Source organism: Ylistrum balloti, unplaced genomic scaffold (assembly GCF_031769215.1).
Source record: "Ylistrum balloti isolate Yb309-2 unplaced genomic scaffold, AGI_CSIRO_Ybal_v1 Utg370482, whole genome shotgun sequence".
Lineage (NCBI taxonomy): Eukaryota > Metazoa > Mollusca > Bivalvia > Pectinida > Pectinidae > Ylistrum > Ylistrum balloti.
Window position 1 is genome coordinate 305,444 of NW_026782315.1, and position 16,130 is coordinate 321,573.

At 35.3% G+C, this 16,130-nt stretch overlaps 1 protein-coding gene across 1 annotated transcript; it reads left to right on the forward strand.

The window, feature by feature from the left end:
* Positions 1 to 392: 392 nt before the first annotated feature.
* LOC132555397 (uncharacterized) lies at positions 393 to 16,083 on the forward strand. Its single transcript, XM_060219745.1, has 9 exons — positions 393 to 617; positions 10,442 to 10,694; positions 11,028 to 11,311; positions 11,549 to 11,695; positions 12,023 to 12,360; positions 12,987 to 14,102; positions 14,773 to 14,913; positions 15,192 to 15,423; positions 15,598 to 16,083. Exons 1-9 carry the CDS (start codon positions 393 to 395, stop codon positions 16,081 to 16,083), a joined length of 3,222 nt encoding a protein of 1,073 aa, XP_060075728.1.
* The last annotated feature ends 47 nt before the right edge of the window (positions 16,084 to 16,130 follow it).

Genomic DNA, 16,130 nt, shown 5'->3' on the forward strand with positions numbered 1-16,130 from the left:
CTTTAAAGCTTCAAAAACAAATCATATTAGTTTGTGATGAATAAGTTATGACGTACTTCCAGTACCAGCTCTACCGTGCGAAATCAGGCAGTGAAATGTAAAATGACGATGGAATCGACATTGCACTGTAATCAATATTTCCGGTTTATGGAGGTGAATTCTTTCATGGAATTTTGATAAATTTCTTGAAGAAATAGGTGTGTCGGAATGAGAAATATTTTTCGATTCCAAATATAGGTATGATAACCCGAGTATAAAAAACAATATGTAAGGCGGTGAATATTCTTATGAGGAACTCATGAACTACGCTGATTATAACGCGTAAGTGTTGATTGCTATTGTCAATTTGATGTGTACTCATTAAACATCGAACAACTTCATACATCACTAGAATGACATCGATAGCAGCTGGTTTACACCCGTGGTCGACATCGTCTAGCGGCAGTGTAAACAGTGTGTGTAATGAGGACATCGAAAACGTTAAAGATTTCGATGAGGTATTCGACTTATCTGAAATAATGGGGGTCGACATGGGAGGCCTTGACGAGATCGATGACATGAAGGAGCGATTACAAATGCACCTCCGGAAGAACGAAAGCGGAAACATCAAAACAGTTGTAAGTAAAACAATGTTTTTTAATTGGAACACGGAAAGGAATTGTGTTACCACAAATGTTTGATATGCATGGTTAAAGACCAGGTGAGAGTGATATTCCTACGTGTTGTCATATAGGTCATATAGAAATATTGACTTGTTCATCAAACAAGGAGAGCTTTAACTTCTTCCATAATTATTTACCTCAACAATGAAACATAAAAAATCATTAATTAAATGATTAAGTAGAAAGAAAACGAGAAGAATGAAAATAATTGTAAAAATAATCTAGATCAAAAAGGGAATGTCTCCTCTGATTATTTACACCAGAACGCGGAACGCACGCCCAACTTCTACAACAATGAGTTCAAACAGTATTGAAATATCCTCATAACTCACAATAACAAACGGATGTTACCGTTTATTTCAGAGTGTATCCACCATTTCTAAAGTATGTGTAGGGACTCTCCATTATTTTGTATCTATTACTGTTTGAATGACATTGATAATTATAATAATTATATATATATATATATATATATATATATATATATATATATATATATTATTAATTAATATATAAACATATTGCAAATTTTGTCAATCAAATACTTACCAAACCAAATATAAATCTTTGTTAGATATAGTGAAATATAGAGAAATGTCTTATTTATAAAAGTGTTGATTTTCACGTGTGAAAAATAACACTGTCTTGTTATTTTTCAATAGTAAAAATTAATACTTTTACAGACTTACGCCAATGAAAAGTTGCCAACTGATAAAGCCCGGTACCAATAACACAGAACCATACATCTGAGTTGGGGTTGGGGTGGTACATATTTGGAATTGTAATAGTTATCTATAAGAAATTAGACTGCGGAAGTCTTTTAACCTTTGTATGCAATAATACCATACCCAAGCACTGTTCAACCGAATAGATAAATAAAACAAAACAAAAAACATGGCTCAGACGATGGCCGTTTTTCGAATAATTTTGCCTTTTATGACAGTCCAGTCAACCTGTTAGGACAGATTTTATCTGATATATTATCGTTTCATTGCATGCAAAAGTATAGTGCATAAAGCTACCTTAAGAAGTTCTGTAATGATTAAGGAGTTTTCCAACAATGCTTTGAGTCTTTTGTTCATCACCATAAAAAACAACACACACAAAAACGATTTTGGTTGAATGAGTTTTTCATATCCGTATCTACTCACACGGATGTAGTGTTATTCAAAAACCAAGGAATTTTTACATGTAAAGAAGAAAATTAATCTTTCAATGGATGAAAACACAGATTCGAGTGCAATGAATCGGCAAATGTCTTCTGTATCACAAGTAATCCATGTTGACGAACGACTGGGTGTCAGAAGTGATAAATCTCTCAGTAGTGGGGTAGATTGTTCTTTGTAGAATTTCTTCATATCAATAGACCGATTAGATTACATTTTATTATTTTCTTACGAAATGCACAGTAGTTGTTTTATATCAGATGAAATTGAAATATTTGCATATTTTGAAGATACATATGTCCAGATTTGATTATTTTTTATTTCCAGATTTTTAATTAAATGTTGGTCAGCTGTTGCCCAGTAATTGTGTGTAATGCTTTGATATTAAAATGCATTCTTAGTTACATATATAAGGAATCTATGTATACGAAAACTGTATACTTTTCAGTTCCAAGTGTATTTTTTTTTACTCTTGGAAGCATTTCATTTACAAAATGTTTTCCCTCTTCACAATGACATAAGACTATGACACCTTGAACATCCCGGATACGTAAACAATAACAAGAATAAGGTGTGGCAAAAATTATGTTTCCTTCTTTTAATACTGAGGTTACATAATACTCCTGTCTAGTTATTTACAGGGTGAGTGGGCGAATGCTTCAATTGCGTTCTTGTTCACATTATATCTATTTTGGTACATTGTTCGGTAGAGACTTAAAAACATTTCCAGGAATCTATGTAGTGTTATTATAAAGAAACAGTCACAAATCCGCATGTTTGCCCTATGATCTAATAGTCAACAGTCAATGGAATTGAAAGAGGTTTTCGGAAACCAATATTAGATATTAGGTGTATATATTATTATTTGTCACGGTGTAGAACTACACTTTAAATCTACATACACCCACCACCATAAATGAAGGTAGCCATGCAGCTTTATCAATGTTTACTCATTATCAACAGTTACAAACGTTTGAATGACGCGACAAAATCAACATGCCGTATTTTAAAATATGTCTACTGATAGTTTATGTCAACTTTCTTGTATAATAATTAAAAAGTTAGCAGGGTATTTTGACGTATAGACACATATATTTAATCCAATTACATTCGCGTTCAAAACAAAGATCTCTAGGTATAGTGAATATTTTTATCCTAAACGGATAGTATGACAATATCAGTGTTCTATTGCCAGCCTAGCGAGAACATAAATGTTATATCCCAGACCATAATTTTGTATTAATTATGTATGTTGTAAATTGTTATTGCATAAAATGTTATTCGAAATAGATTTTATTATCAGGTAAAATAAATAAACGTGAAAACGGAGAAGGATATTCACTTGGAACATTAATAAAATTTATTTAATTAGCACAAAGATCTCGAGGCGACATGTATAGTGAACAACTTTGTCTGAAATTGATGGTATGACAATGGAAGTGACTATAACTATCCTGGCGTGTCTGTGTTCTAACAGTACAAATTGTTATCGCATAAACTGTTTATTGAAAGATATGCTATTATCATCAACATATAGATCCACATGAAATCGGTGCTTCCACTTGGGCTCATTTGCATTTTATTGTGTCTGTACAGACGATTAGGATTTCCCATATAATTAATCAAAAAACCGATGGAAAACACGCGCTTGTATCAATATGTCGGCGAGGATAGTTCATAATGAATATAGTACTACATTTTTACGGATGAATTTGTAACTAAAAAAAAACAAACTTGACTTAATAGGGTTTAGTTTTTTTTCTCCATCTTAACGTTCTATTTTTAAAAGTGAAACCGAATATTATTTTTTAATCTAATAATAAGGGTATTCCTGGAAAATGAATACACGTGGATTACTTTACAAAACTAAGTAATTTCTCATATGTATGATATGTATTGATATACGAAATATAAAGATAAGTAAGAAAAGATAAGTTTATTTCCGGTTCAGGACGTGCTTGAGTCCTCTATACCAGACTCAATAATACATGTTAGAGTTTCAAGATTATAATAGACTATAATAGATAAATTAAATTAATATGTGCCTCTCATTAGCAATGTTTCTTATACAATTAATTCAATAATAGTTAAGTTATTTCAGCTCTGTAATTGAAGAAAAGTTCATGATTCCCCCAGTAACGGTCTAACTCATTTTTAAACATATTGATAGTTTTTGCAGTAACAATATGGTCCGGTAGTTTGTTCCAGATTGATGCTGATCTTACGGAGAAAAAGTTCTTGCGTAGTCGAGTTGTAGCTCGCTTTGGAAATTTTTTTTAGAGTTGACTCGTCGACTGTGTCGTTGAGCAGCCTCATCCCATAGTTGGACTGAGTTACAGCATTCCCGGTCATACATTCCGTTGGTGATTTTATAAAGCTCAATGATTTCTCCCCTGACTCTCCTGAAGGCTAAAGTTGGTAGGTTCAGCTTTTCCAATCTCTGGCTGTAAGTAAGGTTTTGCATGCCAGGTAGGCATTTGGTTGCTCTTCGTTGAACACCCTCTATTTTATTAACATGTTTCATCAGGTATGGTGCCCAAATGGGGCTCGCATAGTCCAAGTGAGAGCGTACTAGGCATTTATACAATGGGATAATAGATTGTTGATCCATAAACTGAAATGTCCTTCTGAGGAGTGCAAACAAATATCGTAACAGAAATACTGAAAACACGTAAATGGATATAGAAAGCTTTTTCCGGTCGTGACTCTTAATTTTTCCAAGGAAAACAATATGTAAAACCCCCTTTGTTGATTAATCATCTGGACTTTAGTTGATATTTCCATCATTGTTGTCAGAATCCAAGATTATTTTCGTCTGAGTATACCTTAAAGCTATATGAGCTATAAATACGCTTTGAACAGATATGATACCTTGAAAACATGCAATATTTATTTTAAAACTAAGATACTTGATACATTCCATACTCTTTTTTACATTTGTTATCCTTTTTTTCAGACGGTGAAATATTTAGAAGGATGGGATGGGTGAAGATTTAAGATTAGTTTACGATTCGAACGTAATATACACCACAGAGATAAAAAAAAATATCCAACATATTGAAAAAATAACTTCACTTTGGGTAAGCATTGCACAAACAGATTTTACATGTCAGTGACTTCTGTACATCGACAAAGCTATCTACAACCAGTCAACATTATCTATTTACATTACTATTCACACTTTTATATACTAGGACAATGCGCCTTAAATCACGCCTTCTGCTGGGTTATACGCAGTATTACACTACTTCCTGGTTAGTGCTAAACCTCGAACTAATTAATGATCTGACCAATCCTATTACATTCATAAGTAGTCTGGAGGAATTCAAAAGTACATCAGTTATGTGAGGCATTCATACCATTATTTACAATAAATTGCAGACAATGCCTGGACTGTTAAAGATATTTTGTTCAGTTGAACTCTTGATAAGTTGATTTACATATGAATAGATTAATGAATATTCTTTAAAGCAAAAGCTTTTTTTATTCCTTCGCCATGTTATATAGATAACATGTGTGATAGAATAATAAAGATCAATGATGTAATTATGTACATAACGGCTAGTTGTCACATCTGATTAAAATATTTTTAATGAAAGGCTTACAGATCTATAACAAATCTTGATATCGATTTTAGCCGAAAAGACAACTCATATATTAGGATTTTTGTCATGAGACAATTCATTACTGGTGAGGGTCAAAACCAGGAAGGGGAGTAAAAAACTAAAACGTACTTAGGAAAAACTTTTATATGAAAGAAGCGGCAAACATCATTATCCACTCAACTAGGTAAACTGAATATTTAATCAATGTGAGATACACGGTTATATTATTTAGACACGAGATATACCGGGGTAGCGTAACAGTATGGGGGGAATATCTGGTCTATTAGTATAACGTGTAAACATCAAAATTCAAACGGTCGGTGTAAACAAATTCTGTAACTTCATAATCGCTTCCTGTTTAAAAAACCATAAATAAACACAAAAGATATCATTTCAAACTGAGCGTCACAAACTGGAGAAACCGGTTTAGTTAACATGACGGGAGAGTTTCTAAAATCAGTTGAACTTGCGGTGAGAATTAAGGTAGAAATAAAAACAGACGGTAACAAGTCACTTCATCTTAACTGTTCATGTGTTTTCGTGAAATCTTTTCGTAACAAAACATGTTAACTAAGAGGGCCTCACATGGTTTCAAAATAAAACCAAGTTTTTTTCCCTTTTTCGCTCAATAATGAAGTTTCAATTTCTCAGTTTTGACTAGTCGTGTTAGTGCAGGCATAAATAAACGTGCATGTCTTAACATTAATGGCATAAGCATGTTTTAATGATTTAAATTGTTAAAACGAAACTGATAAAGCCAGTAAAGAAAAAAATAAACAATGTCAAAACATAGTTACAACGTCAGAATTCATAACCATGCTTTAAACGATAGCCAAGAGGGGAAAGACTACAACATTGGAACACAGTCGATAAACTATTACATACACATTGTTCGTCGCCTACTACCACATCGTTGTACTTCTCTTTGAAGAATTTCAAGTTGAAATTAGTTTATTCGTGTTAATTTCTAATTGTTGATAACTAAACAATTACATGGTAGTCTACGGTGTTTTCTTTTCTACAGTGATTAATTCTCGTAATACAGTTTAAACATCGTCTTTACACATGTTCTGCATTAATATCATTCCTTTCTCTCTTCCGTTTTCATCGCAATGGCGGCATTTCCGGTTCCTGTTTTGTTCTTGAATACTTGCAGTATATGAGTCTGTATAAAATCTCGATAAACATGGATTCTGTAGGCATATATAATGGGATTCACTATAGTATTCATAAAAACAACCATACTTAACCTTCGTATTGTATAACGCTGCTCCAGTGTAAATTCAATCGTTTCTGATGTCAGAATTATAATGGAATTATACAGAACGTACGGTCCGAAACAGATTATAAAGGACGTCACCAAAACGATCAGGGTTACATAGGGTTTCCAGTGATTCGGTGATCCTACACGAGAAATATGCTGGTGAATACTGCCGGATGTTAATGACGACGTGGTTCCCACCTGTTTTTTCCGGGGCTGAAATGTGACATTTCCAGATGTCGGTGCTAACGGTATATCTTGAAATGCTGATGTTGATGGTGTTTCATACGTTGATGACAAGAAATCTTTTCTAGATGATGTTGACAGCATGGTTATATCAGTTTCTGGTGTAAATATGGTATTTACAGATGTTGGTTGTAGCAGTTTGTTTGAAGATGCTGAAGTCCTTGTTGGATTTTTTGCTGTTGCTAAAGTGGTCGTTTCTGGGTTAGTTGTACTCGTAAGTAATGCTCCTACTTTTAAGGACTTGTTTTTATTTTTTGTCAGATCATTTTCAAATGATTCATTGTTAACGAAGAATACTTGTTTTTTCGCCATATCAGAACTTTTCGATGCTATGTAACCTTTTCCTTTTGACGTTCGGTTTTGAGATTCAGGATGTACGAATGTGTTCTTTGGGGCAACAGGTGTTATCCGTTTCGTACGCTGAACAATGGTTTGTATAATTTTTGCATTAAAACCAATCATCAACAGACAACCGACTAAATAGTGCACGCCATCTATCATATATAACACATGTACGTGTTTACCGAAAATCCTGTCATTACTACATTGGGTTCCGCCTGTATCGTCCTTATTCCCATGATGAATAAATAGAATTATCGATTCCAGTGCACAGTAACTCCAGCCTCCTAGTATGAATATTCTACTGAATAAAGTCCCTTTGATCCATTTTGTGTACACAATGGGATGGACCACAGCAATGTATTGTACGAATGATGTTAGAACTAGAGTATATCCCGATGTTATTATAGAAAAGTGTGCAAAAACTCGTGGTATAACACAAGCGACGTAAGGAATATACCTCCCATCTTCTAGATAGGTATACACAAACACGAGCACACAGTTGACTAACCAAGAAACATCTTTCATCACGTCACCGATGGCCAGGTAAAATATATATATGGAGTTGGCGTTTTTCTCGAGACATTTTCCTAGATAAGTGATGATGATTACACTTATGTTCATTATTAAAGAAACCAGCAACATGAATAAAAAAACACACATGAAAATAAAGGCTTGCTTGTCGGTGTAAACGTCAGACAATTTCAAAACCGTAGAGTTGATGTATCGGGAAGAATTCAAACCAAGTTCCGCCATGGTTCGAGCTGTACTGATGTCCATGTAGTTTCTGCGTTTCACACCTTGGTATTGTTTCGTCACCGTTGGCAACATGGGTCCTCTTTCAGTTTTAGCGAAATATTAACGTAATACAGAACACGAAAATGTTGGGAAGATTAGTACTATTACGTCATCAGATATGAAAACACAAATACGAAGAGACAACCCTATTGCCATTTGCCCTGTTCAGGTCACAATCTCTCAACATCAAATCACACAGCGAAAAAAAAATCAGCACTACCATCCCTTCCACTATTGCATATAATTGTAACACTAACGTTGAGACAAATCGCCTTGAACAAATGACTAATTGTTTGCACTTCATAAATTCGTAATATTTGAATTTTTGATAAAATGAAATGAAATGGTTTCATAAAATTCGTAAAATGGGATCAATTTTTATAAATTCTAAAATCGGAAAATGAGAGGATTTATCTATGTATTAATTCTTACTTTATCTTTTACATATGTATCTAATTTAAGTATGTAATTATATAGCTTATAACGTTATTTCGATAATCACCATATGATTAATGAATTTTACATTAATCCCTTTTCAAAGGGCAATTCATTATATCTTTTTTTCCCAATTATTGTAGTATGAGATCGCTATTTCAGCATCGCTGACGACACAGAGAAGGACGAAACAGCTGCATGATGCAATCTGTGTATTTCATTATTTTACTACTTTATAAAGCTCTAAATTTGTTTTGAACCCAACTCTTCACATGTGTTAATTTTTTACAATCAATTTCAGGGGTTTGCTGTGTGCAGCTGTATGCCACGTTCACATTCTTACAAAAATGTGGCAATGGTATCAACCTATAGCATATTTCTCTAAGATCATCATGTTATAAAAATCATTGATTAATATGGTACTTCCCTTCTTCCCTGCATTAATACATAATGTACATTTGTTTTGGTTGATTTCGAGCCTCTTAGCGACTTAACATATTGCCACAGGATTCGCTATATCGAAGGAAAGTCTTTGATGGACGAAGCAGCTCTATGATGAATGCAGTTCCATTTACGGTCTGGTATTCACTATTGTATAACTAGAATCATAACCTTAGTTCACTTTTTTCCATGTGCGTCTGTCTTAAACACAATGCATATTTAATAGCTTTATGGCTCATTGAGACGGATTGTTATAATACAAGAATTTTTGATAAACAAATTAAAACTGGTCATTCATGGCCACCATCATGCCAATTTAAAGAGAAAGTGGGTCAACCTGATCCAAAACTCCTCTGCTTTTCCCACTTCATAAGCAGCGTTTCAGTTGACTGATTTTCCTTTCTAGTCTATACCAAGTTGTCACTTTCGTCATCGATCAATTACTACTGTAGATACCACCAAATATGGCAGAACCATTCTTGTCACCCGATATACCATAAGCTGAATAGAAAATCAGGTTCATGGCTTCGTAACGTAACTAGAGAAGTATGAGGAGCTTATATATCGGATACAGTAGTGTATTTCTGGAACATTCTGGAACATAGATCGAAAAATGAAATCAAGTGATAAAGCCTACTAGGAACCCGCTGTAACTATTTCAGCTAACAGTATTGGTATGAAAGATTAATGGTTCCAGGAAAATAATCGCTCTATATCTTTATTGATTGGGGAATATCAAGGGCGTTTATGCTAAAACACTGTTCGTTTGTAATATGACCTGTTGTTCAAGTGTTTCAATGAAAACAGTTTGTATTTTATATTAAGCACTTTTTTTTTTTTTTTTTTTAAAGCATGACGATTAACTTCAAATACGGTTTTATTGAAATTACAAATAATCACAATACAATCGATAAGCATTGTTGACGTATTTTACCGAATTGCTCTGGATGGTGTATAATGAGCTGTTTAGTGAGGTAGTCACAGCTACTTGAAGCAGACTTCGTCTCGGTAGAACGCTCACCACGTGGCAAATAAACCTAAGGAAAAACTACTAATCCTTTTTTTATTGTTATTGAAATTTAATTTGCAAGTTCTATCGAAGTAGATTTACAGTTACATGTATATATGATATACAAAGGGTTATATTGTTAAACAATATCATACCATTATTATTCAAGTATACGTTGTGTTAGGGGAAAGATAGTGAATTGGAATAACGGTAAGTTAAGTATACACATACAAACAATGGGTATTGTAATGGGGTTTTACTTTTTATGAATAAAAAATATAATGACGAGGTTTATTTCTCTAAACGAGAGAGGGATTTTACAATTCATGAGCAAGTTATGCTATATGAGAGTTTTACTGTTTATAAGTGACATTGTATCGTTTTATGCCAGATTTAAAATAGGAGACATGGATATATTGGTGTTTAATAATACAGACGCTATATCGAAGTTACGTTGTATGTTAATAAATCTGCTTCAGATCACAGAATCCATGGTTGATACCCACAAAGAAGACTGCCGGAAGAGGGATAAGATCAGACAAGTCCTCGGTGATTGTCGTCGTACCTTATCCGCATTCGAACGCCCCGAACAGCCCGGCAGAAAAGGCAAACGAGGTAGTCATGCAATCGAGGATCTGTTGAAGGTAGAGGGCGCTGCAAAAGGATTCGAAATAGACTTCAAAGAAAAAATCAGCTCTTTAGAGAAGGGAGAATGTGTCATTGTCGTATCGGGTTAGTTCTGATATTCACGATTCGTTTTCAATTTTGTTTCTAAAAGAAAAAAATGTAAAATGTCATCATTGGTAACCAATGGTCCTGACGCTATGAGCGTCAGCTTCACAACCGTGGGTTACCGACGATGATTAGAAGCATGAAATGCTCAACAGTTTCTGATGTTAGTTTTGTTTATTTTTAATTTTTGGATCGTTTACCTTTCTCTAACGAAATATCAATATTTGTCATTTATTGTTTGTAAACCTTCTGTTTATAAATAATCCCTTGCTTAAAACTAATTCTTAATTTACAAGAGCCTTGATTTCCTAAATCTTACTTATTGTAATGCAGGTGAAACATCAGCTGGGAAATCAAGCGTGCTTAACCTCTTATTTGAGAAAGATGTACTTCCGGTTCATCACAACAGCTGTACTTCCGTAATAACAAGAATATCATATGGAGACAGTTATCTCTCTACAGTTATCATGAATTCTGGAGAAGTGAAAACTTTTACTGACCCAGATCGGATTAAAGAGGATTTATGGGAAATGATATATGTAAAAGACGAAGCAGGTCGAGATATGGTTTCCGATATCAAAGAAGTAAACATGAAAATACCTGCACCTATCCTTCAGGTTCGTGCACAGACAAAATGTTGAATATTATAAACTGACTACAATTAATTTATCTGAGCAGAGGAAATCAATTAAGAACTTTGGCCAGTTTCGTTTCTGTATGCAAAATAAAAATGTTCCGTCTCGACCTTTTCTTTTTCTGTTTTTATATGTAAATATTGAAAACAATAGAAAACTGATAGAGAAATTTTAATGGTATAAGCTGATTGAATTTCGAAATGGTCTCTTTGGTTGCAGTGTGGAGTGGTATTTGTGGACTCGCCTGGGATAGGCGAAAACGAGGCCATGGACAGCGTCATCGCTGATTACGTGGAGGCGAATGAGATTAATGGATTTATGTATGTAATCAAGTCCGATAACTCAGGGGGCGTTGAAGAGGACAGAGTAAGTAGTTAGGGAGTGAATTATCAAAAATAGAAATGAGAATTATAGAGCTGATGACAAGATTTTGTTACTAACGAATACATTACTATTGAATGTTCGTACATGTTTTGATGCTGTTAAATATTTCAATTTTGTGAGGTAATTATTTTGTTGATTGTGGTTTGTCCGACATTTCGTCAGTAAGATCTTACCATGGAATCCCGTCTCAAGCTACTAAAGATTAAATAAAAGCCCCTTGAGAGTGTGCGATTTGTCACCATCCTATTCTATTGTCGATACTAGAATAATTTTAATTCACTAACCGACGATAATTTGATATTCTTTTAGCTGATCAGCCTAGTCAAACTCATATTGGAAAAACAGAACAAGAAAGCGGAGGAGGGAATGATGCCTTTCAACCCAGAAAGTGCCATCTTTGTTTGTAATCGATGGGACCTTGTAACGAGGGATTCGAGCGGGCTAGTGTACAATAATGCTGTATCGTTACTTCGGGACTGCTGGCCCGGGCTTGAAGAAGAACAGATTATACGTTTTTCGACTTTTCGTGCCGAGATGGAGCAGAAACTAGACAAGGATTACGTCACTAATGAGTACAAGTTTCTACTGGAGAATATCCGTTATATCTACACTAGGGCCGTGCAGAAACGAATAGAGTCAACCTACCGGTAAGTTTAAAAATCTTTATGAATATCTAAAGGTTTCATACAGGCAGGTAGAGTTATGTCGCGTTTGAATTCATTCGAATAATTGCACAGTTTATAACATACACATGTACTTTTGTAAAATTACTTTAATCTAATTTTTATTTTTTTTTAATCTTATTTCAATTATGGGGCCATTGCACATCCCCATCTACATTTTGACATCTTTCATCCACTGTAGACTTTTGGACATCAGTCGCCTTCAAAGTTTTAAAATGTATGCCCTTGACATCCCTGACGAGTCCTAGAAGGACGAAACTGCATGATTATGCTTATGTAAAACGTAAAAATGTGACATTACCTACCAGGACTGACGAAGATGTAAATAGCTGATGTCGTCACTAATGCAGAAAACGCTTACTCTTCAGGGACGCCTGGTCATATTATCGTTGTACTTTTTCATGAGTAAATCTTTCTGTTTCCCTAGTTTAATGAATTTGATTTTTGATTATGACTATGATTATGGTGTTTTCTTGTTGTTTTTGTAACACTGATTTCTCTGTAAAATAAACATTATGCCAATTGTTTTGGATGAAAAGACCTCGTATGCTATGATTGTGTTCGTTCAGTCATGATTTGATATCTTAAAGGTGGATCGAAAGAGTGCTTGCCCGAAGTGTTCACCATCTGAAGACCATGGTGAAGCGACTGGACTCTAACGAGCAGTCCATGGAAGACAAGATGGTCCATACTTACGAAAAATTAAACCATCTCAAACAAAACTCAAGTGCAGTACTCGCTGAACTCAAAGTGAAAGTTCATGAGAAGTATAGCATGCTTTGTGATGAGTTCCGAACAGAATTTAAAAAGCATGGCACACGGGTTGCATTGACACAATGGATAAAGTCCGAGACACCAGAAGTTGAAGACGGTCAAACATGGAATGATATTAAGGAGGAAATAAACGTAAGGATCTCAAAAAGGATTAGCGATGAAATGATCCGATGGGAAAAAGAGACAGGAAATTTCCAATCCATGGAAGATATGGTTGTCAACGATATTAAAATACAGTTAAGGTTCCTACAATATGAGCTTGAAGCTATTGAAAGTGAAATTCAAGACAACGAATCAGTTTCACCGGATATAATGTACACAGGACGCAGGCGCTTAACCTTAGGGAACACCCAACAGGTGTTCAAGGTCAGCCTCGATAATAAAACGCAAGATATTCATATGCCCGTGAGACTTGCATCCAGAATTGCACCGCCGGTCACTTCCTTCATGGAGAAGGTGAGAAAATCTGTGCTTTGGGATCCAACTGAGAAAAAAATACAAATATACCAGAATGACCCGTGTAAAGTCATGAAACAACGAACTGAAAAGTTATTGAACCTCCTGGTAAGCCACGGCAAAAACGACGAAACGCTCTTTCAGTATATCAGAAGCTGGATGAACAGACCAGTCTTGTACCTGGAACTGATAGAGAAAAATATCCCCGCACTTATTGATGCAAATGAGCAGCTCTTGGATCACGTGGCCATGTGCCGCGTGGATGCTAAAGAATCACGTGCTTTGTATGAGAAAATGATGGAAGGACTTGAAAATCTGAAAGTCCATCTCACGCAATATGGCCAAGGACATATCTTCGTGGACGATTTCATGAATGACCAAATACGTGTTCGTGAGGACATCAATATCGGCACAACAGCCACTTTGAATGTGTCCGACATGATCCTGAATACTTCGTCTTACCGGGAAGCTAACAGGTAACACGTGATCGTTACTTATCGATTTGTAATTTGACAGTCAAATTAATTTACACGATCTATATACTATATATAAGCATTGCAATAGCAGACCAACCGATTACTTAAGATCTTTTGAAAAACATTAACTCGTCAATTCTTCCTTACATGCACCAACGGAAACATATTGTTTGTTCAATTTGTTCCTTCTCCGAAAGCAATGATATTTCTATGAAGTAAAATAACTCCCCTAATGTTTACCACTGTATTCATGCTCTGCATGAAGAACTTTAGCAGGTATTCAAATGTGAACAAGGTGAATGGCTATAACTAAGCAGCGTTTTCTTTCACCGTTTGCATATTATCCAATTAATAAAAATGAGAAACAAGCAGATGTAATTCATTCTGCAATGTGCACCTGTTCCATATTGTTTATCGTCCATCCAGAGGTCGACTATGTAATTGCTTTTGGCACTCCGTGAAGACTTCATCGTTCATCACCCCTCCACTCCCAGCCATAATTCTGTTAAGTTCATAATATATTATAGATATTTCTATAAGTGTTCATTACGCTGGAAATTACAGAATTATTATAATTCGTGTAAAACTGTATAACTGATGTAATTGGTCTTTACTATAGACACAAAAACACTAAAAGTTCACACGCACTAATATAAACTCTCGATTTCAGGAGATCACTACCGCGGGGACTTTGGACTGCCCTACAGTGCGCTTTCCTGAAACGAGACAGACAAGATCTTTCAGTGACCATCAAGATTTACCTACAGTCGGCTGGCGTAGAACAAACATTCCCTGAGGTTTCCAAACTCAGGTACGTATATTATGTAAGGGGCACACGGTCCTGGTATCTAAACTATAAGATACAGATAAGATTTTAATGATCAAATGTTTTCACTAATCAGTGGTTAAATCTGAACCTTCGAGCAACTCGGGCCAGGTGAATAGGTCGAGGCATTTTATTGTTGAAAAGGAATAACATCGAAGTCAAAGTCATTCAATTTCACCAATATGCAATTAGCGTTGTTTACCAGATGATGCGTTTTAGGCCTTAATTATATTATACTAACATAAAGCGTCTTTTTTTTATAGATTTTTAGAACATGATTCCGTGGCGAAGTTTTTGGGGGTACACCACTCCGATTCGCCTTCTCCGGCATTTGTGTATGACAATCATCTCAAATCTGTGAAGCGATACCTAAGGTCTACGCTAGCTAACATCCGAGAAGAGACGGAGAGAATAGTGTACCAGACGGCTTCCGGTCTCGAATATCTCCACCGGAAAAACTTAGTACATATGGAGCTCAACACTCAGACAATAACGGTAAAAATTGATCGCTATCAAAATCCATTTTAGTATGAATTGAATTCCTCAAATCATCACGAATCACACTTGTTTCTTTGTGTAATAATACTAACTGGTATTCTTTTCGGAAAGAAAGAGTCGTGAAATGTAATAACAACTTAGTGAACTTAATCTCAATTTTCTGATCGATAGGTTGATCCCGACGGTATGGTGAAGCTGACTGGTGGTTGTTTACCGCGGTGTGCGTCATTTCCGTTGGACAAAGAGAAGGTGCAGGTGGGTGACTTCGTGTATTTGTCACCTTCAGTGCTGCGAGGAGAACTTTACATCTCTGTATCTGATGTTTACTCTTTTGGACTCTTCCTGTTGGAAGTTGTTGCAGGAGTAACTGCATATGAAGAATTCCGGAAGTACCCTCTGGATCAGTTTACTACAATAGTAAATCCGACAGTTATGTTAGATTTGGAAAATTCACTATCAAAATTGAGTGTTGCAACAAAGGATCTCATCTGTCGGTGTTTGGATTCGTCAAAGGATAAACGGCCCGGAATGTCTGACATTATCGATCTTGTGTCTACTTTAGGAAATGATGTGAATGTTGTTTCCAACAAATCGAGGCGGCATAGAGCGCCAGTAAACAGAAACAAACGTTGTTCTATAGATACGACTATGTCCTGACATGCGGGAGAGCTTGATCCAGAATAATTCATTATGTGACAAGGTGT

What these genes read in the sequence shown, in the direction of transcription:
- LOC132555397 (XM_060219745.1), top strand. Translation starts at nt 393, where the DNA reads ATGACATCGATAGCAGCTGGTTTACACCCGTGGTCGACATCGTCTAGC. An exon ending in GCGGAAACATCAAAACAGTT is followed by an intron (nt 618 to 10,441) that starts GTAAGTAAAACA and finishes AATCTGCTTCAG; the next exon opens with ATCACAGAATCCATGGTTGA. An exon ending in CGAATAGAGTCAACCTACCG is followed by an intron (nt 12,361 to 12,986) that starts GTAAGTTTAAAA and finishes GATATCTTAAAG; the next exon opens with GTGGATCGAAAGAGTGCTTG.